At 36.5% G+C, this 27,606-nt stretch overlaps 2 protein-coding genes across 3 annotated transcripts in view; both read left to right on the forward strand.

Annotated features, from left to right (window-relative positions):
- The window catches only part of LOC123545048 (uncharacterized), a 550,315-nt gene that overhangs the window by 366,973 nt on the left and 155,736 nt on the right, over positions 1-27,606 (forward strand). The gene's annotated exons all lie outside the window — the stretch shown is intronic.
- LOC123545038 (uncharacterized) overlaps positions 1-27,606 on the forward strand; it is a 45,551-nt gene that overhangs the window by 17,320 nt on the left and 625 nt on the right. Inside the window, exons 2-8 of one of the 2 annotated variants that reach the window (XM_045331278.2) lie at positions 3,524-3,611; positions 15,535-15,752; positions 20,876-21,003; positions 21,508-21,689; positions 25,491-25,586; positions 26,025-26,176; positions 26,463-27,523. In XM_045331278.2, the coding sequence (XP_045187213.1) occupies positions 3,524-3,611; positions 15,535-15,752; positions 20,876-21,003; positions 21,508-21,689; positions 25,491-25,586; positions 26,025-26,176; positions 26,463-27,523 (1,925 nt within the window). Of the gene's footprint in view, positions 1-3,523; positions 3,612-12,312; positions 12,546-15,534; positions 15,753-20,875; positions 21,004-21,507; positions 21,690-25,490; positions 25,587-26,024; positions 26,177-26,462; positions 27,524-27,606 lie in introns of those variants that run through there. The other variant, XM_053539061.1, reaches the window with a different exon arrangement.

Genomic DNA, 27,606 nt, shown 5'->3' on the forward strand with positions numbered 1-27,606 from the left:
TGTACGAATAATAAAGTACTGGGGTAAAATTGTTTCATCTCCAAATATTTTATTAGTCAAAGTGTATGAATGTTTTCTTGTTAGTAAAACTAATAGAAATAATTGGGCTTATCAGGTGAAATGTCTTTTAGACAATTTTGGCTTTTCCTATGTATGGAATAATCCAACGTTGGTAGACATAGATAAGTTCCACCTAGCCTTTAAAGAACGTGTAATAGATACTTTTAAGCAGAATTGGTGCCAACGTATGAACGATTGTGGAACATTAGATATGTACAAAAATTTTAAAACTAGTTTTCTATTTGAAAAATATTTAGATTTATTACCGTTTAAATACAGGAGTGCTTTAGCTAGATTAAGACTATCCTCGCATAAATTAGGAGTTGAAACAGGTCGTTACTCTAGAAATAGAACAGATAGAAATCTGAGTTACTGCATATTTTGTCAGAACAGAGATATAGAAGACGAATACCATTTTATCATAGTGTGCCCATTGTATGAGAATATAAGAAAAACATATTTAAAATCATATTATTACAGGAGGCCAAATGTAATGAAATTTATTGAATTTCTCAATAGTGATAAACAAGTTATTATTAAAAATTTGTCTAAATTCATTTATCATGCATTTATGCTGAGAAAATCTTTATTGTAAATAGTGGTATACATTTAGCTCTACGTATCCAAATGATACTTCCATGTATAATTGTTAAATGTATAAGACTCATCCTCCATAACAATCTATGTTACATGTAAATTCAATTATTTCATTCAAAAATGCTTACGCTTTTTGTTATTTGTATAAAATCACATGACAATATTTTGATGTATGTGTATATATTGTATGTATGACAAAAAACTGTACAGTTTACGTCAATAAAATATTCTGTCTGTCTGTCTGATGTCGGAAAATAGTGTTTGTCAACACAAAGAACTAATTGAGTATTCACTATACATGTGTTTTATTATCATTATTATTTTCAATGTTATTACAGTACTGTATCTTTTATTATTTTATATGTAATATTATATAATAATAATAATTATCATTATTAGTAATATTTAACATAACATAACATAACATATATTTTATTGGCATAAAACTGCAATTGCACATTTATAGCCACAATATTCATATTCATACATGTAATGTGTAAATACATAATCAACTTTCACAATTTCTATAACCGTTTTACAGGATATTCATATTAATACACAGACTATTATGTTATTTATTATTATTATCATAATTATCAATATAACATTTAGAAGGAAAATTAATTTCTTTCAACTCCACTGCACACATCTTCATGGTCTAGTTGGGACCCCTGCTGTGCAAATTGCCTTCTAATCAGTTGCCGTTACATAATCACCGATAAGCAGCAGATATGATGGGATTGTATATTGGATTTGTGGGCCTGGGGTGGTGGGGGTGCACTTATATAGTAGTGGATCTAGACCTTTAAAGTTTTATGAAATACAAGTCTTTGGTATAATTTTACAATTATTGCCATTAGTTAGCCCACGCATGCCCAAGAGGTAAAAAGATCATTTTCACATTGAGCGGGCAGCAAAAATCGAACAACATTGGTGTCAGAAGTGGGATCTCCACTCGTTGTTATTGTATCACGTGTAAATTATCTTTTATATTTCATCTTATTTAACAAAAGGTTAAGTAAGTGTACTTAATAGAATATATTAATTCTTTTTAAAATTTTATTTCAATATCTTTTTACATATAAATCTTAAACAGACACAATTAATATTTTGTAAATTATTTGAATAATTAAATATAAGATAAAGATTTATTACTTCCCTTTATTTTTCCAGCGACTATACTGCCTCAACTGTTGTTCATAGATCTGTATCTATTTAGATAAATATAAAACTTTTAATAAAATCGAATAGATCTAGTGTAAAGACTTCATTTTATTCGTTTTCTTTTTTGGGGGAACTTGAAATAACTAGCAAATATTATTTACAAGGACACTGTACAGTACAGAGTCTGTGATGTTGACTTTTCAAATTGCAATGTATTGTTCAAATATCAGACTATAAGTTTAACTTTTTCACAATATATATATTTTATTGTTGTGTGTGCGTGCGTACGTGTGTGTGTGTGTGTGTGTGTGTGTGTGATGATTTTCCTGATTTTTATCGCCTTTTTGTAAATTTAAGGCATTTATCTGCATTTTTTATGACTTACACGTAAAATAAATAAAATCATTGACAATAAGTTTTACGTGATGTCAAAATTATACTCGTAGCTTTATGAAGCGTTGACTCTTCGCGCTTCGGTGAAAATTAGTTTCGAAGTACTTTTATATATTCATTAGTCAGACTGATGCTCCTTTCGATTTGCCAGGTGAAGTTGCGGAGATTCAGTGTTTATCAGTAATGCAGAGTTCTGAATAATAGTGATAGAAATGCCGGGTAGTGTAGTGACCGTGAGTGTAACCAGGGTCACCTGTTTAATATATACTAGTTAAGGTATATTAAATGAAAGAGTTTACAAATTCTTGATTATATACAATTTATGTCAAAATTTAAGTTATAATTGATACAATTTTGAAGAATATATAATAAATAAAAATAAAATTATGTTTTGAAACTATCATGATGGTATTTCCTTATTTTTATTACCTCCCTTTAATAAAAGTACACAGTAAATACAACAGTTTTCAAATGAGGTGTCGCATATGACACAAATACTGATTCAGGTACCCTAACAGTATTACAGCAAACATCCATGAATAGGCATGTTTGTATGCTCGTAGCTCCTGCCAAAATGTTTTATTTGTGTGTTGTACCCACCACAACCACAAATTATATGACGTAAACATGCTACAATAATTTCAAGTGAAAAAAAATAGAGGATCTAATTGAAATTTTAAATGACAAGGGCGATTTTCGCATTGTGGCCTTCATTTATATTAAATATGTATAATGATTCCCATGAATGAGTAATATTGTTTGGTAACAAAATTTGCTCTTGGTTGTGGTCTAAAATCTTACGCGAGGTATCGACAGTCAAGACAGAGAGGGCCATCTATCCTTCTAGATTTAGCCCAATTTTGCGGAATGGGGCATTTTTTTTTCGCCACTGTTGTTCTTGTCTCATACATAAAATATACAAACATTATATGTATAATACGGGAGAGGTTTTATTAAATGTACATTTACAATGAACCATTTTGCCCAATAGTTTAGTGTCCTGAAACTGCAATTTTACCAGTTTTATCGTAAACACGACTGAAATGAAATGGAAGGCTGAAAATTTCTACAATTATTACATACAATTAGATCTACTTTACCATTGCCTGACGTTTCTCAAAAGTATATTGTTATGATATTTTTCAGGCTGGTATCGATGCATTTTTGCGGAAATTTCAAATTTACTATCCCCTGCCCTCATAACTTTTTTCTTTTCGCTATTATCTGATAACTCTGGTGTGTTGCTTGATAAGATATCTATTACTGTGTTACATTGACTATTATTTACAATGTCTTGTACTATTTTCAGACGTACTTGAAGATGTCATAAAAAACTGTAACTACAGACGGGCTTTCAAGGATGACGTAATAGTAGTTCAGGGAGACCGCGGGGACTGGTAGGTACTTCTTATCTCCTAAAAACCCTATAATCCATATATAATCAATTATATAAGAACATCCCTAACCATGAGGAGTATTTGGAACTAAGCAAAATACCAGCAGGCATTATAAACCTGTAACAAGTTTAGTTTGTGTTGAATGTCTTCAGGGAGATGGCTGTCACCTTGTACAGAATTACAACAATATAACTCCTATATCAACTACACGCGCACTTTCAACCGTCGGATGCCCCGCTTAAAAGCCACACATAAAAAGCTATATTAGATCTCTATATAGAATTAGAAAAACAGCAATATTGACGTCAAGTCGGCATGTATTTGACGACATACATTGTACCGAGAAAGAGTGTTGCTATATTTTGATCTGCTGTTATTTCAAGTATAAAATTCACTTCAAAATTAGAATTATGTAACAGAATGATGTTACACTTAATTCACACACTCTTAATTAATGTTAGACTTGTACGCACTCTTAAATTATTTAACGTGACAAACACGTCCCGTGATTTTTTTTATATTATAAAATTAATACAAGATTACGTTGACGTCACGCCGACCTACTAAATGCACCGTGAAATAGTACTTCCCTATTTCACCAACTTGGTTACATAAAATCGAAATAAAATATAGCAGAATCATGCTTTAATAGATTTAAACACCCATAATTGGTTATACACCGCATCAAGTAACTCACTTGGGTTACACCCTCGTGAAATTATTTAGTGGACGTCGTATTTAAAGTATACTAAAACATTAAATGAATAACAAGCGGGCTTTTGGTGATGTGAAAGTTGTGCCACGAAGTTTTAATAACTAGTACTGTTCCCTAGCAACTTCGCTTTACCCAGAGATATATCCACAAGTTGACCCTAAGCGATCGAGACCGCTGGGGAAAGAATGCCTAAAACATGTTGATTTTGTATAAAAGCGGCTGCCAATTATGTGTGTTTATGATGAAAAGAATGATAACTTATTTCGGGTAGAATCTTTTTTTTATAGAATTAAGGAAATACAATTAAAGCAAATATTCAAAAATAACTTAAATCTGCCATTTTTTAAAGCTATGTACAGCGAGCTTACAGCTTACAGTGATGTTACAGAGTTGTACATGAAGATCGCAGTGGCCAGTGTTAACTACGATTTACAGCAATATAAAACTACAGCGAGCTTACAGCTTCCAGTGATGTTACAGAGTTGTACATGAAGGTCGCAGTGACCAGTGATAACTACGATTTACAGCAATATAAAAGCTATGTACAGCGGGCTTACAGCTTCCAGTGATGCTATAGAGTTGTACAAGAAGATCGCAGTGACCAGTGATAACTACGATTTACAGCAATATAAACACTATGTACAGCGGGCTTACAGCTTCCAGTGATGCTACGGAGTTGTACAAGAAGATCGCAGTGACCAGTGATAACTACGATTTACAGCAATATAAAACTACAGCAAGCTTACAGTTTCCGGTGATGCTACAGAGTTGTACAAGAAGATCATAGTGACCAGTGATAACTACGATTTACAGCAATATAAAACTATAGCGAGCTTACAGCTTCCAGTGATGTTACAGAGTTGTACATGAAGATCGCAGTGACCAGTGATAACTACAATTTACAGCAATATAAAACTACAGCGGGCTTTCAGCTTCCGGTGATGTTACAGAGTTGTACAAGAAGATCATAGTGACCAGTGATAACTACGACTGCAGCAATATAAAAACTACAGCGAGCTTACAGCTTCCAGTGATGTTACAGAGTCGTACAAGAACACAGTAGTGACCAGTGATAATTACGATTTACAGCAGTATAAAACTACAGCGAGCTTACAGCTTCTAGTGATGTTACAGAGTTGTATATTAAGATCGCAGCGACCAGTGTTAACTACGATTTACAGCAATATAAAACTACAGCGAGCTTACAGCTTCCAGTGATGCTACAGAGTTGTACGAGAAGACCATAGTTACCAGTGATAACTACGATTTACAGCAATATAAACTACAGCGAGCGTACAGCTTCCAGAGATGTTATAGTGTTGTACGAGAAGATCGCAGTGACCGGTGTTGACTACCATTTACAGCAATATAAAACTACAGCGAGCTTACAGCTTCCAGTGATGTTACAGAGTTGTACAAGAAGATCGCAGTGACCAGTGTTGACTACGATTTACAGCAATATAAAACTACAGCGAGCTTACAGCTTCCAGTGATGTTACAGAGTTGTACAAGAAGATCGCAGTGACCAGTGATAACTACGATTTACAGCAATATAAAACTACAGCGAGCTTACAGCTTCCAGTGATGTTACAGAGTTGTACAAGAAGATCGCAGTGACCAGTGATACTACGATTTAAGCATATAAAACTACAGCGAGCTTACAGCTTCCGTGATGTTACAGAGTTGTACAAGAAGATCGCAGTGACCAGTGTGACTAGCGATTTACAGCAATATAAAACTACAGCGAGCTTACAGCTTCCAGTGATGCTACAGAGTTGTACAAGAAGATCGCAGTGACCAGTGATAACTACGATTACAGCAATATAAAACTACAGCGAGCTTACAGCTTCCAGCGATGCTATCGGAGTTGTACAAGAAGATCGCAGTGACCATGGATAACGATTTACATGCAAGTAAAGCCTACGTCTTTAGTATCTGGAACAGGTTTACAAGAAGATCGCAGTGACCAGTGATAACTACGATTACAGCAATATAAAACTATAGCGAGTTTACAGCTTCCAGTGATGCTACAGAGTTGTACAAGAAGATCGCAGTGACCAGTGATAACTACGATTACAGCAATATAAAACTATAGCGAGTTTACAGCTTCAGGATGTTAGGTCCAATCGCTAAGGTGACTTTGTCTTAGACTATCTGACAAACGATGTAGAATGTCCAAAACAACGAGTACTTACTCTATCAAATATCTGGTTCCCTTAAACTTTTGTATATGACATAATGTGTGAAGCTGGGACCCAGCCATCCACGGAATGAACCCAAATCAGCCACAAATGACCCAAATTATATTATTAACAGCAATTCAACAATAATTATAGCAGTAATAGCATGGAAAGGGAGTCAAGCACTATCTGTGCTTAATGTGTTACGTTATCAATATATCAAACATACAAATTATTCTGACACAGTGACCAGTGATAACTACGATTGCAGCAGTATAAAACTACAGCGAGCTTACAGCTTCCAGTGATGCTACGGACTTGTACAAGAAGATCGAAGTGACCAGTGTTAACTACGATTTACAGCGATATAAAACTACAGCGAGCTTACAGCTTCCAGTGATGTTACAGAGTTGCATATTAAGATCGCAGCGACCAGTGTTAACTACGATTTACAGCAATATAAAACTACAGCGAGCTTACAGCTTCCAGTGATGCTACAGAGTTGACGAGAAGACCATAGTGACCAGTGATAACTACGATTTACAGCAATATAAAACTACAGCGAGCTTACAGCTTCCAGTGATGTTATAGTGTTGTACAAGAAGATTGCAGTGACCGGTGTTAACTACCATTTACAGCAATATAAAACTACAGCGAGCTTACAGCTTCCAGTGATGCTACAGAGTTGTACGAGAAGATCGCAGCGACCAGTGTTAAATACGATTTACAGCAAAGAACTAAAAATACACAGAATGGCAACTGGGGATAATCCCGTGTCATCTCGTGTTAGAGCGTTATCTTATTTCAGGCCTAACTAAACTAAAGGAACCAGCGTGGGAGCCATCTGGTCTAGTCGCGTAATGGCTGCCAGGTATTTGAACACTAATTTTTCACTTGGCATGGCAACAGAGATCTAAATTGAGGCTAGTTTTTGTTTAAATTTCATTGTGGATGTATTGTTGACATTTTGGTAGGAAAAATGGGAGAGCAGGTTATATTTGGTGAAGTCAAGCTCAATTTTAGTATGAGTAGTACTTCCAGGTCACAGCAGTGTCATTTTGATGTCAGTTTACAGTAAGTAAATGTTGACCAGAGAAATCTTTCTTAGAAGATACATGACCCTACTTTCTCTTCATTTTATATCAGTTTTAATCAAACTTTTAAATGAGTAAGGATTTGTTCTCTGAAATGGGTCTAGCTATGTTTGGTAGCCCTTTGAAAAAGGTCAGTTTTATATAGAATATATAGGGGAAACTATTTAGGCTATTGTGACCTTCAAAGCGTTTGCCGACTTGATCAACAGACGCTTACTGAAGTATAAAACTGGCGGTACGCCCGGCGCGTAATAAACCGAATCGAGTCCTTTTTTTCAAACGAAAACTGTTGATTTCTCAGACTTCCAATCATAAATTCATTCATTCATCGTGTAGAAAATACTAAAAACATTTAAAAAAAGCACCATTATCATTATAAACAATCAATCCGAAAGTAACCTTATTTAAAAGCGTTTGTCGACTTGATCAATCGTGATCAACAGACGCTTACAACGAGATCTTGTTCAGTTGTCACGGGATGTTGGCGAGATTTGCTCTATATGCCTTTCAAGTTGCCGATCTATTTATTTTTATAGCTCTTTGTTTACAGCAATATAAAAACTACAGCGAGCTTACAGTTTCCAGTGATGTTACAGAGTTGTACAAGAAGACAGTAGTGACCAGTGATAACTATTATTTACAACAATATAAAACTACAGCGAGCTTACAGCTTCCAGTGATGTTATAGTGTTGTACAAGAAGATCGCAGTGACCAGTGATAACTACGATTTATAGCAATATAAAACTACAACGAGCTTCCAGCTTCCAGTGATGTTACAGAGTTGTACAAGAAGATCGCAGTGACCAGTGATAACTACGATTACAGCAGTATAAAACTACAGCGAGCTTACAGCTTCCGGTGATGCTACAGAGTTGTACAAGAAGATCGCAGTGACCACTGATAACTACGATTTACAGCAATATAAAACTACAGCGAGTTTACAGCTTCCAGTGATGCTACAGAGTTGTACAAGAAGATCGCAGTGACCAGTGTTGACTGCGATTTACAGCAATATAAAACTACAGCGAGCTTACAGCTTCCAGTGATGCTACAGAGTTGTACAAGAAGATCACAGTGACCAGTGATAACTACAATTACAGCAGTATAAAACTACAGCGAGCTTACAGCTTCCAGTGATGTTACAGAGTTATACAAGAAGATCGCAGTGACCAGTGATAACTACGATTACAGCAATATAAAACTACAGCGAGCTCACAGCTTCCAGCGATGCTACGGAGTTGTACAAGAAGATCGCAGAGTGTCAGGATACGATTTATATGACCAAGGGAAGTGCCTACGCCTTTAGTATCTTGAACAATGGTTTGGGTCCAATCGCTAAGGTGACTTTGTCTTAGACTAGCTGACAAACGATGTAGAATGTCCATAACAACGAGTACTTACTCTATCAAATATCTGGTTCCCTTAAACTTTTGTATATGACATAATGTGTGAAGCTGGGACCCAGCCATCTACGCAATGAACCCAAATCAGCCACAAATGACCCAAATTAAATCATTAACAGCAATTCAACAATAATTATAGCAATGATAGCATGGAAAGGGAGTCAAGCACTATCTGTGCTTAATGTGTTACGTTATCAATATATCAAACATACAAATTATTCTGACACAGAGACCAGTGATAACTACGATTGCAGCAGTATAAAACTACAGCGAGCTTACAGCTTCCAGTGATGCTACGGAGTTGTACAAGAAGATCGAAGTGACCAGTGTTAACTACTATTTACAGCGATATAAAAGCTATGTACAGCGGGCTTACAGCTTCAAGTGATGCTATAGAGTTGTACAAGAAGATCGCAGTGGCCAGTGATAACTACGATTTACAGCAATATAAAAACTACAGCGAGCTTACAGCTTCCAGTGATGTTACAGAGTTGTACAAGAAGATCGCAGTGACCAGTCATAACTACGATTTACAGCAATATAAACACTATGTACAGCGGGCTTACAGCGTCCGGTGATGCTACGGAGTTGTACAAGAAGATCGCAGTGACCAGTGATAACTACGATTACAGCAACATAAAGCTACAACGAGCTTACAGCTTCCAGTGATGTTACAGAGTTGTACAAGAAGATCGCAGTGACCAGTGTTAACTATGATTTACAGTAGTATAAAACTACAGCGAGCTTACAGCTTCCAGTGATGTTACAGAGTTGTACAAGAAGATCGCAGTGACCAGTGTTAACTACGATTTACTGCAGTATAAAACTACAGCGGACTTACAGCTTCCAGTGATGCTATAGAGATGTTCAAGAGATCGCAGTGACCAGTGATAACTACGATTTACAGCAATATAAACACTATGTACAGCGGGCTTACAGCGTCCAGTGATGCTAAGGAGTTGTACGAGAAGACCATAGTTACCAGTGATAACTACGATTACAACAACATAAAACTACAACGAGCTTACAGCTTCCAGTGATGTTACAGAGTTGTACAAGAAGATCGCAGTGATCAGTGATAACTACGATTTACAGCAGTATAAAACTACAGCAGGCTTACAGCTTCCAGTGATGTTACAGAGTTGTACAAGAAGATCGCAGTGACCAGTGATAACTACGATTACAGCAATATAAAACTGCAACGAGCTTACAGCTTCCAGTGATGCTACAGAGTTGTACAAGAAGATCGCAGTGACCAGTGATAACTACGATTACAGCAGTATAAAACTACAGCAAGCTTACAGCTTCCAGTGATGCTACAGAGTTGTACAAGAAGATCGCAGTTACCAGTGATAACTACGATTTACAGCAATATAAAAACTACAGCGAGCTTACAGCTTCCAGCGATGTTACAGAGTTGTACAAGAAGATCGCAGTGACCAGTGATAACTACGATTTACAGCAATATAAAAACTATGTACAGCGGGCTTACAGCTTCCAGTGATGTTACAGAGTTGTACAAGAAGATCGCAGTGACCAGTGATAACTACGATTTACAGCAATATAAAAACTACAGTGAGCTTACAGCTTCCGGTGATGCTACATAGTTGTACAAGAAGATCGCAGTGACCCGTGATAACTACGATTACAGCAGTATAAAACTACAGCAAGCTTACAGCTTCCAGTGATGCTACAGAGTTGTACAAGAAGATCGCAGTGACCAGTGATAACTACGATTTACAGCAATATAAAAACTATAGCGAGCTTACAGCTTCCAGCGATGTACGAGTTGTACAAGAAGTCGCAGGACCAGTGATAACTACGATTTACAGCAATAAAAAACATGTACAGCGGGCTTACGCTCCGGTGATGTTACATTGTGTAAAGAAGATCATAGTGACCAGGTAGATATACGACTTACAGCAATATAAAACTACATGAGCTTACAGCTTCGTGATGCTACATATTTGTACAAGAAGATCGCAGTGACCAGTGATAACTACGATTACAGCATATGAAACTACAGCGAGCTTACAGCTTCCAGTGATGTACGGAGTTGTACAAGAGATCGCAGTTGACATGATATCTAACGATTTACAGCAATATAAAAACTACAGCGGCTTACAGCTTCCAGTACTGTGACTGGTGATCTGACTCCCGCCGGGTTTCAAGGCAAATACGCTTCGCAGTTTCCCTGGGAACTATGCTTCATAATAATATAATACTTGTATCAAGGTTAGATAGTACGACTAACAGCAATCAAGGTTAGATAGTACGACTAACAGCAATCAAGGTTAGATAGTACGACTAACAGCAATGCAAACTTAGAAGTCTGCTGATGACTTCTTGCCAAGGGAGATAATTATGCCTAGTAGTTTCTTGCACCTATTCTTGTTGCGTACCCGTAACGGATTTTCTACATAAGTTAAAAATTACGAAGTTTTCTCCAGTAGTCGCTTATTATATTATTGTATGTTCTAGTGCAGTTCGATTTCAAACACAAGCGTCGATGTAATAAGGATACAATATCTTTTTCAAATGTAATGATTTTGTATATTTCTGTTTGGATTGTAATAGAATGTTTAAATAAGGATTTATTTGTAAATCCCAGTTGTCAATACATGTACTAAATCTGAAATTTCTTGCGTTATAAAATGAAATAAATTGATATTTTAGTTCACAGTGTACATCTTAAATCATTCGGGTTTTACAACCGAACTTTCTTGGTGTTCTTCACGGTAAACTTAGACCTAATACATAACATTATTCGGGGCTTTTATGTCTGGAACAGTTTATTCTGTATTTAAGTCAGTGTATTAAAAATGTATGATTCGACAAACCGCCGATCACAGTTGTAGGCCACGGCAGTCGTAGGCTTGATACCCACTTGCACTTTAATCATGCAGTATCATTTGGCACGGGTAGTGTAGAGTTGAGAGGAACTCAATAAAACAGAAGCTTCTGTCTTTATTAATTTAATTGCACTTTATGATCATTTTGCGTGTGATTATCATGTTGTTATTAAACCATTCTGCAGGTGGTAGGAAATCTTTTATGAACTTATTTATTGTACATCAGATGCAACAAGACTGTGGGCGTGGCCATTCTGTGGATTATGTTACAGTTAAAGCATATTTACTGCATAAAGAGAAAACTCGGGTGAAGAAAATGATTAATGTGAATTTATCAGGTGATTGAAACATTCGCAACTCTTCATTTATATAGCTGAATGCTTTTTTCCAAAAGGAATTAAAAGTGTTTAAAAGGGATGTTTATCAATTCTACTTTATTTACATAATTTGACAATAGCACGCGTCTATTTCATTTATCATTTAAGTGGTGGAACGACAATGGTTAAACCGATTGAAAGAAATGTTTATTTTATATAAGATCATCATTTTGTAGCAATTAAAAGAATTGGAATACGGGCGTGTGTGTGTGTGTGGTTTAATATCACTACGTTCTTGGTTCTTGTTAGCGAAAATGTTTTAAATGTCACTTTTTCATTTTACTATATCTGGATATAAAATTTTGAAACTAGGTAAGTGAAACCATTTATAGAATCTATTTTGTATTTTATCTTAATGGTTATAAAGAAACTTTTGAACCACCTGATCTTTTCGTGATTTTTTAGGACCGTCTCTCCACCTTGGACTGAATACAGTAGTTATAATGTACACGGTTTCAAAAAATAAATACAGACTGTACAGTCAAACCAACACTAAATAGAACCCAATCTCAGTGATTTGACTCAAAGATGTCTACAAATTACCGAGAGAAATCCTCCTTTGAGTTCCAGTGTTGTTATATTTTATGTTTTTTTTTTTGAGATCATATAATTTACTCTAATAGAATTCTGCTTTCACCCGAGCAAGTGGGCGTGAGGTGTGTTGCACATTTCATTACCTGTCATGAACAGACTCAATCAAATCGGATCTGCTATCATGTGGTTTGGTTGCGTTCTATGCGTTTACAGGATCCGTTTACAAATTTTACTGTTGATAATTGCGTCAGTAGTTAAGAGACCTTGACTTTCGGGGTACCTGGTCCTTACCTAGAAGTTTACATTCCCTTACAAAGACAAATCCTTTATGGTGGTTTCTCGTTAATAGGAGTAGTAGTTAAGATAATATTCTTACACAAAAGAAAAACACTTAAACCTGGAAGCAGCGACGACATTACCGACACTAGGTCGCATTAACCATCATTATTCTTAGACTCGTTGGGTTATATCCTATGTGATTGGACGTTTTTGGTGAAGTTCTGCAACTGTCGAAACTTCTAGTGTTTTTAATACTAAAATGTTTGCTGCTATTCGCAAGATGACGTTTAAATAATAAAAAAGATGGAAATAAGAATTTCTCAAGAAATTATATAGTTTCGACTCAAGTGCTCTTAAAGGGGTAAAATTCCTCGAAAATCTATAATAAACGTACTTCTTTTGATCAGCTTGACAAGTATACACTATGTATGTATAATTTAATTGGAAACGTCTTTGAAAACGAAACTATCTGCTAAATCGTTTCTCTGCAAATCGTAGCATCTATTTCGTCGTTATTCTGGCAGCTAGGATGATGAAATAAGAACCAACAGATGTTCAGACCCTTGTTCACATCCTGCGCTCTATACTTTTGTATACCAAAGTCAGTAAATGTACTTGATCAATAAGAAACTCACCTTCTTCAGTTTTATTTGACTTCTCTTTCTGAAAGGAAAGCATGTTGTAATAATATACATGGGTACATGCATAGATCTGGACAGTACTGTACAGAAGGACCACTGCTACATATTTTAAAATGCTGTTTTTGTTTGGTCGTTGATTAGAAATGTGTAGTGTAGAAATGTTGAATAAAACTAGAAACAAACCCACACTCGTTCTTCCGTGTATTGATTATCATTTTCGACCCTCGGCCTCACCTCTGACCACGCCCATGCATGCAACCTCAGATACGAGCATTCTCTTGACACCAAACAGTGAAAGTGCAATGATTATATAAAAAAATCACTATCTGTATCACGAAAATAGTTCGGCTACTCCAAAGTAGTGTAGATACCGCATTTAAATAAAGTTTAAAGCTTTCCAACTATAATTTATTCCTCGTAGAGCAAACGACTAAAACAGTTTTGGTGACGACGTTATCTGCTTTGTTTTGAAGTGTAGATATTTCACTGTCTTTAACTATAAAACAAATAAAATAAAGTAATAAAAAGCGCCTTGCCCAGGCAATTATCTAAATTCAGGTGAAAATCATTGTGACAATAGAAAAATATCATCAAATTTTAGCATTTTAATATGGAATTGACTGACTGACTAACTGACCTGATTTGATTTGATTTGATTTGATTAAATTTGGTTATTTGTTTGTTTGTTCATGATCTGTCTTCATTTTTGTGTTTATTTATTTATATATTTATTTCATTTATTTATCAAACGACATGTACATTTCTCTTGATTTTGCGTTAGCGATGCAAGTTCACAAATATTTGTAGTCGGCATGAGCTCAATCGGTATTCTTACACATGACCTTATGTGCCATAGTACTGAAAGTGAATATTAACCTGAATATTTTGTTGAACAAATATATAAAACAAACTGCTATACAGTTTTTACACTCGTAATCTTTATACACTATACAATTTAATATTTATTATCAAAATTTGACATTAGTTGTCATCGTATTGAAACTTTATTCTTCTTTTATCCAATATGTTTTAATATATTGATATAAAAGATTTAATAAATAATCTTGTTTGGCCATTTCGCTTTTCAATGTCCGTTTTATTGCCATTTTTGGTTTAAGAAACTTAAGTCATTGTTATGTTTAATCATACATGAAAGGCATATTAAAACCCCATAAAAAGGAGCTCCATAAAGTGTTCAAATGGTTTTTGTATTTAAATTTCAATAAAAAAGGGATTTGAGTCTCTATAATTCATGGCGAAAGGATGTGCCTATTGTATAACATCCATAAAATGGGCACATCATTCTGTTATATGTACACTGTTAAGCGTGACTAGATTTTTTACATTATATACGCCTTTTGATAAAACAAGTTCAAATCACTTTTCTTGAAATTTGGAATACTTATCAATATGTACGTCTCTTATCATGCATCATATTTTGCAATTTTCTTTTCAGTATTGTAAGAAGTAGTAACATTTCTTGGGTTACAATTGGGACTTAATTAAAAGCAACTTCTGAATTCTTTAGATTTCTCTACAATTTTTATCATTTTTTTTTTGTGTGTAAAAGTGTGCATGAGGTTTCTTCGCTCATTTAGGACTTGATTGAATGTTCTGCTTATCTTAATTGAAAACAATTTTTACATATAAATTTCTAAATAACAGAGAACTGACAAAGTGGAATTTTATAACAGAAAGAATGTTGGATATTTAAGAAAAGAATCTTAAAGCTAATATCATTACTTCATATGCCTTGTAAAAAAAATAAAACATGTCATTTTGATAATTTTTTCATTATCGAATATCGTTTCTTAGATCTGTGAACCAAGAAATTTCTCAATTTTCAGTTTTTACATAATGTTGTCTGGAAGAACGTCAGTGTTCATTGATACTAGTAAATCCGACGATGACGGCGACATTACAAAAGCAGAAGACGACGCTGCCAGCAAGACAACAACACAAGCTGATGACGTCATGTCTGAAGACAGTTCCGACAGCCCACGTGAAATGAAGAAAAAGAAACCAATGGATCGGTCAAAATATGGAAAATTTATTATTCATTTTGGTGAGCATATTCAAAACAATTAATTCATCGACTTGCACGATTTCTCATTCTTAGTCCAGTTTCTCGGACTATAGGATTGCGCTTTTCCGTCCATTCGCCCGTCCATCATTCCGAGCCCTCATTTGCATACTTAGGTAACTGTATTTTTTCGTTGGTGTTATTCAATCCGTAAGGCTTTTATGTGGCTATTTTTCTTTTACGTGGCTAAAGTAACAATAGAGGGAACAAAAGAGTAGCCACACAAATACCATTAAGAAAGAACGTCCGTCAGTGCGTCCGCAGTTCCGTGTCCGGTTTATAACTCTGTCATCGACCAAGATTTTCATATTACTAGCTGCTCAGAGGTCAAGTACAAACTTGAAGGTCAAAGGTAAACAGGCTTTCTTTCACCCTGTCCAGTCTTTAACTCAACTGTTTAACAAGAGATTTCAATATAATTTGATACAAATATTCCCCTTTATAAGATGATGAGTCATGCACAACTTTCAGACCCATAGTTTAAAGGGACACACTTGGAGGTCAAAGGTTAACATGGAATTAACAGGTACTGTTTCTTTTCCGGTCCAGATCTCTGCCACCTAATGAGGGATAACAATATTTCTAGGCACAGATGTGCCCCCCCCCCCCCCCCCCCCATAATCAGACGACGTTGCATGTGCAACACCCATACCTCTAGCTCTAAGGTCAATGTTACATTTGGAGGGCAATGGTCAGTAGTCTTTTTTTTCTGCCTGGTCCATACATCTGCCATGCATTAAAGAATGTTAAACATTATTTGGTACAAATATTCCCGATAATGAGGCAATGTGTTGTGCGCAACACCAAGACCCCTAGATCAAAGGTCAAGGTCACACTCAGATGTCAAAGGTCGACCGATTTTTTCCTGTCTGGTTCATAACTCTGTCAGTCATAAAGGAATTTTAGTACTTTTTTGCATAAATATTCCCCATAATGAGACGCGTTGTCATGCGGAAACCAAAACCGAAGCCAAATGTCAATAGGTTTTTTTCCTGTCTGGTGCAACTCGCTTCAAGGTCAAGGTCACATTTAGGGTTCAAATGTCATATTTGACTCTGCTTTGTGTATATTGCTCTGCATTGCAGTGCTCTTGTTTTTATTTGGCAGATCCCTTTTTTGTTCACTTATAATAAAAACATTTTGAATTACTTCCCTTTTATGTTACTATAAATAGCTAATTTTCAAACTTTTTTATTATTGGCCGTAGGGAAAACCCGAGACCACTTTTCTGTGGTACAACATGGATGGTACCTCCAATGTTTAGGTGTATTTTGACATACCTGTACCTTGTAAGGTTTTTTTTGTGGACTTAGAACATTTTTTGGAATTTCTTCCCTTTGTTGTTCCTGACCTTTGGGCTTCAGTCAAGTTCTTTAAATTTTGCACCCATCCTCTGATGTAACCCTTCGGGCGTATATTGCCCCGCTTGGTGGCGCTCTTGTTCTCACCTGGTCCATGACTGTGTCATTCATCAAAAGGAATTTAATATTACTTATCTTGCTACACCTGTTTGAACAATGAGATGCTACTGTCATGCACAAAATCGAGATCCCTACCTCAAAGGTCAAGGTCGCATTTAGAGATCAAGTCAACATTTATCTTTTCCTGTCTGGTCTGTAAAATATCTTAGGTCACTTATCTAGCCTTTTCGTCCATGCATGGGTATTTATTTAACTTTGAACAGCTCATGTGCCATATTGACCTAAATGATTTTTTATGCCCCCGAAGGGAGGAATATTGTTTTTCAACTGTCCGTCCGTCCGTTCGTTCGTTCGTTCGTTCGTTCGTTCGTCACAACGTTAACTTTTTGCATGAAGGCACTTTACTCGCGAACTACTGCACCCAGGACCTTCAAACTTCACTTGCTGATAGTACTTATGGAGTATACCACACCTACTGACTTTGGGGTCACCAAGTCAAAGGTCAAGGTCACAGGGGCCAACGTTAACTTTTTGCATGAAGGCACTTTACTCGCGAACCACTGCACCCAGGACCTTCAATCTTTACATGCTGATAGTACTTATTGAGTACACCACCCCTACTGACTTTAGGATCACCAGGTCAAAGTCACAGGGGCCAACGTTAACTTTTTGCATGAAGGCACTTTACTCGCGAACCACTGCATCCAGGACCTTTAAACTTCACGTGCTGATAGAACTTATTGAGTATACCACTCGAACTAACTTTGGGGTCACCGGGTCAAAGGTTAAGGTCACAGGGGCCAACGTTAACTTTTAGCATGAAGGCACTCTACTCGCGAACCACTTCACTCAGGACCTTCAAACTTTACATGCTGATAGTACTTTATGAGTGCACCAACCCTATAGACTTTGGAGTCACCAGGTCAAAAGTCAAGGTCACAGGGGCCAACGTTAACTTTTTGTATGAAGGCACTTTACATGCAAACCACTTCATCCAGGACCTTCAAACTTCACATGCTGATAGTACTTATTGAGTACACCACCCCTACTGACTTTGGGGTCACCACTAGTTTGCTGCGGGGGCATTTGTCACCATTAGTGACAGCTCTTGTTGTTGTAGTTTCTTCCGAATTACTTCCCTTTAATCATTACATTTTTTTCTTTTATTTTCCCACCAATTTAAAAATGAAATATTTTATATTTATAAGTGTTAAATGTAAATAACAACTGCAGCCAAACATGTTGCGTTATAACATGTTGTATATATAGCATAATATTGACAGATTTTAGGTGATAAGTAGGGAAATTTGTATTGCATGGCAAAACTTCATTCACGTGTTGACACAAAGGTATTTTATACCAGTACAGGTACAAGATTAACCATGCAGCATTATTCCTAATAATACACACTTTCAAGCAAATGTATAAACAAGAGCGCCGTCAAGCGGGGCAATATACGCCCGAAGGGTTGCATCACAGGATGGGAGTAAAATTTCAAGAACTTGACTGTTGAAGCCTAAAGGACAGGAACAACAAAAAGAAAAAAATCCAAAGATAAAAATTCTAAGTCCAAAAAAAAATTCTTACCAGGTAAAGTTATGTCAAAATACATCTAAAAATTGGATGTACCATCCATGTTGTACCACAGAAAAGTGCTCTCGGGTTTTCCCAACTGCCAATAATAAAAAAGTTTCAAAATAAGCTATTTATAGTAACAAAAAAGGGAAGTAATTCAAAAAAGATTTTTGTAAGAGAACAAAAAGGGACCTGCCAAATAAAAATAAGAGCACTGCAATGCATAGCAATATACACAAACCAAAGTCATATATGACTTTGACCCCTAAGTGTGACCTTGACCTTGAAGCGAGTCATCTAAAACGTGCGCTCTGCACGTCGCCTCAGTGTGGTGAACATTTGTGCCAAGTTTCTTTGAAATCCTTAAAGCAGTTCAAAAGTTACAGAGCGGACACAGATAAGTCATATATGACCTTTCACTCCTAAGTGTAACCTTGACCTTGAAGCTAGTCATCCGAAACGAGCGCTCTGCACGTCGTCTCAGTGTGGTGAACATATGTGCCAAGTTTCTTTGAAATCCTTCAAGCAGTTCAAGAGTTACAGAGCGGACACGAAACACACTCATATGACCTTTGACCCCTAAGTGTGACCTTGACCTTGAAATGAGACATCCAAAACATGCGCTCTGCCCGTCATCTCAGTGTGGTGAACATTTGTGTCAAGTTTCCTTGAAATCCTTCAAGGGGTTCAAGAGTTACAGAGCGGACACGAAATTGCTAACGGACGGACGTTCTAACGAAACGGTATTTATGTGACACCCCCATTGTTCTCTCTATTGTTCTAACAGTCACATAAAAAGAAAAAGGTCACATAAACAGAACGGAATGAATGACATCAAAGAGAAAGTACTGTTATGCAGTCACTTAACCATCATTTCGCGGGCACGGACAGACGGACACCGAGACCATAACATAATACGTCCCTTCGGGCGTATAAAAACAGTTCAGAATAATTCTGTTATTTCGAAACGTGTTTGAACACAAATCGTAATGCGAAAACGAAATATATTGCAATAAATTTAGATCTAGGGAACGGTAGAAGTTGCCTTTGATGCTAGATTATACAAGTGAGGAAAGATTCTGTTATAATATGTTTTTGTGGAATGCAATTTAATTGAGGGTAACTTTGTTATACCAGTATATAAAGCTTGGATGTATTGGCTTCTTCACATTAACGTTTTGTCTTTAACGAGATATTTTGAAAAAAATGTAAAAGCAATATCATAAAACCAACTTTGTAGCAAACTTAAAAACGATTTTAGCGAAACAGGTCTTATATAATTATGTTTTAAACTTTAGTAAATTACAGTTTGCTTGTTCCATGTATGTGTATTAAGGAGCCTAAATAATTTAAATAGTGCATCGCAATGGATCTTTAAATGCCTATTCTATGGCTTTCGTGACATCATACATAAAGGTGCTTTTATATTTAATCGATTCTCCAAGTTTTTCAGAATCGTTTCAACATTAATTTATCCTACGGTTCAATATCCTTCACAATTTACCATTGTTGCATTTTCAATGCGAAACGCCGCGAGCTAGCCGCGGTATATAATGTACATCAAGGGACATCAATGGATCTTATATAGCTAATTAATTTAGAAAATCCATTGACCCACGCCATTATGTCCATAAATTTCTCATTCTGTTTACACACACATCATATTTTAGATTCCCAGTCAGTGGATTTTAATTATGAAATGTCGAGTGGCTTACTAAAGGATACACCCTTAAAAGCGAGTAGCTTCTCATTTGTTTACGGTTTGATTAAGTAGGAATTTTAAAAATCAACGAATTTTAAAACAACTGTAATACATGAGAAAGTGTGCCATGGAATTTGTTTAAATGTTGTTTTTTTTTTTTTGTTCATGTTAATCATTTCTAACTTATTTACGATAAGATTAATTTCTTACTTTAACCTTTACACTACTAAATTACTAAAATTGACAGGTTGGGCAGTACCACTTATTATTTGAAGGGGTGTTCACTGAAAATTTACTGACTGAATAGAAAACAGTACAGCTGATCTTGGTCTGCACTGGTCGCAAAGGCAAAATTACTTCCCACCAGCAGGCTAAAGGTTAAACGGTAATTGTCGTTTGGTTTTCAGACGCTGGTAAGAGTTTTGGGGAGATAGCGTTGATTAGTGAGGACTCGGTGAGGAACGCCACTGTGATAGCAGACGAAGAGACGGACTTGCTGTTAATACACCGTGACCTCTTCAACAGGTCAATGAAGGTGAGTCCAAACTATCTGAACTTAACTAAGGGAAGAGACATATATACATGTAAATTCAATAAATAACAAATCTTATTTATGACTGTTAAAATAGACTATAAGCACTATTCTGTCAAAGAATTTCACAAAAGATCTCTGTGTGAATTGCGCTTTCTTGAAAATTGTTAATTTCATATTGAAATAAAAAGGACATAAATTGAATTGGATATGAAGTGTGCTTGCGAAAGCTAAAACCTTTAAAATATCATTTTCATATCATCTACCAGCCTCATGTTACTTTCATTTATGCAAAGCTCGTAAAATCGAGTTTCCTACCTATATTTTGCTGTTTTCTCCTTCGTCATTGTTTTTTTTTTCAAATTAAGCGGCCTGTGTTCAACTAGTTGTATATACTGAAGTTAGAGATGATTACGACAGTAATTTGCTTAAGAATACTAACTGCATCATTTTTAAAGTCTTCGAAATCTAAGAAAATCAGTTGCCATTTATCGCACTATTTTTCAGGCGCAACAAGAAAAGGAGTATGAAGAGAGGAAATCCTTTATTGACAACTGTCGTATGTTCGGGGACTGGACGCCCAAGTTTAAACATCTACTCGAGATGAGTATAAGGAAAGAGGTGTATCCGTACGGTACACAAATAATGCGACAGGGTGATCCTGTGGAGGGTCTCTTTTTTATTGTGAGGTAAGCGTTTCAAATTTCACTCGAATGAATGACCAAGAAACAATAGCTGTGAAAGTATTCTGGTGCTAGTGCAGGCATATTTGTAGTCAGCAGTGATATCCTACGAACCAAATCTCATTTGCTACCGTATTGTATACCTTTATTGAAGTAATGCGACAGGTGACCTGCGGAGGGAATGCTCTTTTTTTTTTCTCACCTGAATGAAAACAAAAACAGTAGAAGGATGTCTTGTTGTTTCATTCTGAAAATACCAACAGCTTTGTATTTGCAAATAATCGGTGCCGTATAGATAATGTTTCCGAGACGAACATAGTCTCCATTTTAATGATTCCATAATGTCAACTTACAGAAAGGGTGTTTCAGTAATACATGTGCTGGTGATTGGCTTATTGGCTTTCCTTTTGGTAGGGCGACAATGAGGCCATTCAAAAAGTTGAACCCGGACCAAATTTTTAACAAGTCCAGTTATATATCAAAATGTTTGTAAATGTCTGAAGTTTATCAGGCTGCCGGCATAAATTGGCATAAATGGTGGCGATCTGAGAAATCTAAGATGGCCGCAAGAAAAGAAATGATGACTACAATTTTTAAACACACCATCATGTCTACATTTTCATATAAATTTGAATTATTTTCTGTTTAATATTTTACTACGATATGTCAGATTTTATGAGTATCTGTTTACATAAATTGCCTAAAATTATGAAGATTAAAGGTCAAAAAGTCAAATAATCGTAAAACTAAAATATCGGACAGATAAAAGTGTATATTCAGCATATGATTTCAGGACAATTTACAGATTTCAAAAGTATTTATGCAAAAACATGACCTAAAATTCATTCTCGGTAAAAGTACTCATAGTACCGCGAATGCTACTCAGTGAGCAGTTCTCACAGTACCGTGAATAGTAATCAGTGAGCAGTACTCACGGTAATGTGAACACTACTCAGTGAGCAGTACTCACAGTACTGTGAATACTACTCAGTGAGCAGTACTCACGGCATGAACACTACTCAGTGAGCAGTACTCACAGTACGTATACAACTCATGACACTACTCACGGTAATGTGAACACTACTCACGGTACCGTGAACACTACTCAGTGAGCAGTACTCACGGTACCGTGAACACTACTCAGTGAGCAGATACTCAGGCCGTGAACACTACTCAGTGAGCAGTACTCACGGTATGTGAACACTACTCAGTGAGCAGTACTCACGGTCACGTGAACACTACTCAGTGATCAGTACTTCACGGTCAGTGAACACTACTCAGTGACAGTACTCACGGTGCCGTGAACACTACTCAGTGAGCAGTACTCACGGCGTGAACACTACTCATGAGCAGTACTCACAGTTAACCCACTGCCATTAGTACTCCAGTGACCAGTGAACTACTACGATGACAATTTCGTGAAAATACTCACGGACCTGTGACACTTCACCGATCATTAGCTATACTCAAGTGCCATGAACCACTACAGTAGGTAGTCCTCATGTACCGTGAACACTCTCAGAGCATACTACGGACACGTGAACACTACTCAGTGAGCAATACTCACGGCGCTGTGAACACTACTCAGTGAGCAGTACTCACGGTGCTGTGAACACTACTCAGTGAGCAGTACTCACGGCACTGTGAACACTACTCAGTGATCAGTACTTACAGCAATGTGAACACTACTCAGTGTCCAGTACTCACTGGTGCCGTGAACACTACTCTGTGAGCAGCACTCACGGCGGGGTGAACACTACTCAATGACCAGTACTCACAATAGTGTGAACACTGCCCAGTTAGTGGTACTCACAGTGCCGTGAACACTACTAGATGATCAATGTTCTGTGAAAAGTACTCAGAGCTGTGATCACTCCACACGGATCATTAGCTATGATCACTGAGAAATTGTAACCCAAGCACACGTAAGAGTCCTTCCTATATACTGAACACTTCTCACCACACTAAAAAGGGACACCGTTGTAAAAAAAAAATGACCGTGCGACCACATACACGCATCACAGGATGAATGCCCCTTTCTCTAAAGAAAAAGGGGCGACATGTTTGTCAACCTACCATATCCCCTTTTGGGATAGGTTATCAGTCAACTATTAAACAAGGGGTTTGAAGAAATAGTTTATATATGGCATTTTCTTACGTTTAAGAAGGGTAATAGTGTCAATTTGTTTTAAGTTTTGACATTTAAAACCGAATATGATTATATATTTTTATGGAAAATATGACGATGACTGTTGTTTTTTTTTTCACCTGTAAAACTGATTTGTTAGACTTTTAATTATTTCAGTGACATCGTCGGAACGTTTTAAAAACGTTTTATAATGTTCTATCAAAGTGTTATGCAAAAATATACTCTATCTTTGCTTGAGGCAATATGCGCACTTTGAAAACCTGTCTATGGATAATACGATATTATGTCCATGATAACAAATATAAATAAATACTAATATACAGAATTTAAAACAAATACCGTAAATGAACCGAATTTGTAGCTATTCTGATGTTTTGATCTTATATTGGAGGAATACAAAACATAAAATAGAACTAGAAACAGACCAGAACATTTGTTTTTCAGACCTGCATAACTTGAGGACGAAAATTAGACACATGTATCAATATGTATCAACTTCTTCAAGTCCTTTTCGGATGCGCATATAAAGTCACATTAGTATGAGTACCTTTTACAACAGTTTTACTGTAAAACATCAGTAATTGTTCTTCTTTGTATCAGATAATCCTTTTGTGCCGTTCTTTGAATTCTTTCAAAAGGATTTAGGGATTTATACGTTTTAATTTTCAAAACTACAAATTAGTGATAATGTGTAAAATTTGTATTTTTAGCAGAAATTTGATCTTTTGAGATATTGCTTTTACCTTTAAATGTAACAGTTTAAATGTTTTACAATTCATGAAAGGTGTGTTGCAATAATTCTACAAAACAATGCATGCCAGAAGTTTATTTCATCAAAAGTGAATGAAGAAAACCTTATTGTTTTACAAAAAGCACCTTTTTCATTTTATGGCGGCCATCTTGGACGCCATCTTGGATTTCACAGCTCACCACCATTTATTATTTTATTATTATTATTATTTTTATTATACCAGATTTATATAGCGCCCTTTTCATGATAAACACGTTCAAAGGCGCTTTACATATAGCAAACACAGCCACACAGGGCGCGAAATTCATCCTCTACTAGTACAGACACAGAGCGATCTGACCAGAGGGCAGAGTGAAATACAACCCCCAGAACAGATGAGAGAGAAATCATTTTAGATACAGGCCTGTCCGGCTAACTTAACTTAGCTGGTTCTTTAACGTGCCCGGTGTATAGTACCGATACACGCGAAGCCTTCATTCCTTGGAAGAACCAGTACAGGCCTCTTAGTTAAGTGGGAGACACTCAAGAGCATCTCAGAAATTTCCAATGCCTGGACCGAGATTCGAACCCCGGACCTCTGGAATTGGCATAAACACCCGCTTGACTGTCATTTATGCCGGCACTTTCAGAGTCTACAAACTTTTACGAACATTTCGGTATATAACATGCCTTTTTAAAAACCGGGTCCGGGTTACCCCTAGAAATAGTGGACTTTCTTGGCCGAAGTCACCCTACCATTTATTTAATCATCGCGGCAGAAAAAAGTTCTACCGAAAGAACTGTTAAGTGCCAAAATTATGCGGTGTGGTGATAACTTGGTGTATTTAAAGCATGCAATACAGTGATGCAGTTTTTGCCTCGGACCAGGTAGATATAAATAATCAAAATGTCATATTCCATTTTGTAGCGGCCAAGCAAAAGTAACAACAGAACCTTCGAGACACAAGATGCAATATCCACAACTTATGACGCAACTTTCCGTTCTAGAAAAAGAATTTGGCAGGTAACTACCGTTTTAATACGCTATTTGCCGCGTACACTTGTAATTCGAAATAGGATCAAAATGTAATTAATAACTGGATTAGGAAATCAATTTTGATGTTATGTGTGTAAATGTCTTCCGCAGGGGAGGGTGGTTAAGGTCGCTCAACCTGGGGATCTTGGGTTTGAGTCCAACTGGGTTCACAACCAAGCCTTCTCATTTGACACCAGTACTGTTTTTTTACAGGAAGCGGATTCAAAAGTGGTTCAAATAAGCTTGAAGCTTTCATCAAAGTCGAGCAAAATAAACTAGTATAAACTAGAGTAAAGGTCTTCCGAGTGGCGGAATATTTCTCAGTCTTACCTTTACTGAACAATCAAATATTACTGTCTATAGCGATCTCGATACTTTAAAAAGTGTACTGTTCGTTTATTTGTTGCATTTAAATATCTGTTTTAGACAAAATAAAGAAAACTTGTCCCAGAAGTCTCCAAATGGCTTGACTCAGCATCAGATACGGGTTAGGAGGAAGGAAGGTTACGCGGCGGCGGAGAAGCGTTTCATGTCAAAGTCGCTAGAGCTGTGCTGTGTTGAAGGAAATGAAATACAAGGTAGGCCTACAGTTTGTGAAATGATAATAATAATAATAATAATTATCATTATAATGTTCTTATAAAGTAAGTTACATTCTCTATACGTTATTCAGTTCATTATTGCGGGTGAATGATATTTACCTGTCAATAGCAATGTTTCTCTGCCTCTCCAGCTGCATTGTTAAATTGCTAAATATGTACTGGCGCGCTATAAATATACGCATTCATTGTAAAGTTCTCATCGGCTATATGTCCTCTTACTTTTATTCATACTGTCTACATTTTCTTATCATTTTATTAACAGGTGACCTTGAGATGGCTATGGATATGACAACATCCTCGTGCACTGTCACGTGTACTGCCATGAATACCACCGTGTTCATTCTCGATACTAAAACTTACGAGCGCTTGATATTAAAGAAAAATTTGCATACCGTCATGAAACTCAAAGAGGGCGTACTCCGGAAGCTGCACAGCAGAATAGCAACTTCAAATGGTGGAAGTGTTCCTTTATTTCGAAAGATTCGCGATAAGCTACAGGAGGAACTCAAACCAAAGGTCAGAGAACACACACAGAAAATGAAAAACGAGAACGAAAAAAATGCTGTATTGTCTCAAATGATAAAACTTTACTTGAAAGACAAAGTACCATTAATAGATCCTATATTACCAGACTCGTTCTACAATCGTCTCATGTCAGAAAAACGAAACAAACAGATTGAGAAATTTGAGAAAAAGAAAGAAGAACAGGCGTTAATGTTGAGGCGAAGAAAGAACAGAGTTCCGAGATCAATGAAACAACTCCAGAATAGTGCAGCAGAAACTCAATTGCTGTATCCGGAACGGAGTTGGTTAGAGCCGGTAAAACCTTCGAAAGACAGACATATACGACCTAAAACCGCATTAGGAATCGAATCCCGTTCTCGTGTGGAGGATGGAAGCGAGCGGCCGGACACCAGTCCTGCAAATCAGAGCGGCGTATTTCATCTCACGGAATGTGAAACTACCGACGAACTGGGAGAGACAGTGGTAAAAGAAAAGTCCATATTGGTGACAGAAGAATTTGATCACGTGTTTAAACAAATAGATACCATCCAACGTGGAAAGTCCGCAGCACGGTCAAAGGTCATTTGCTCTGTGACTGCAACAAATGAGCTCCGAGAAGAAACAGAGCGCGCACAATTGTTAGGTTTTGGTGCAGACGACATGTATGATCTTCATGATGAGAATTATTTTGATTACGAAACAAGTGCCAGCAACCTGAAAAATTTAGAAGATCGAATAAAAGTATTCTGTGACGAAGTCAGGCACAGACGAATAAATGACCCAATCAGAATTGACGAGATGAGATGCTTTCAAGTAAAGGTATGCATAAATATATGCCGTTAATACCGTTTTTGAAATGCTCGAATAGTTAGATACGTCTAATTTAACTTTACACGATTTAC

Source organism: Mercenaria mercenaria, chromosome 1, assembly GCF_021730395.1.
Source record: "Mercenaria mercenaria strain notata chromosome 1, MADL_Memer_1, whole genome shotgun sequence".
NCBI classification, from domain to species: Eukaryota; Metazoa; Mollusca; class Bivalvia; order Venerida; family Veneridae; genus Mercenaria; species Mercenaria mercenaria.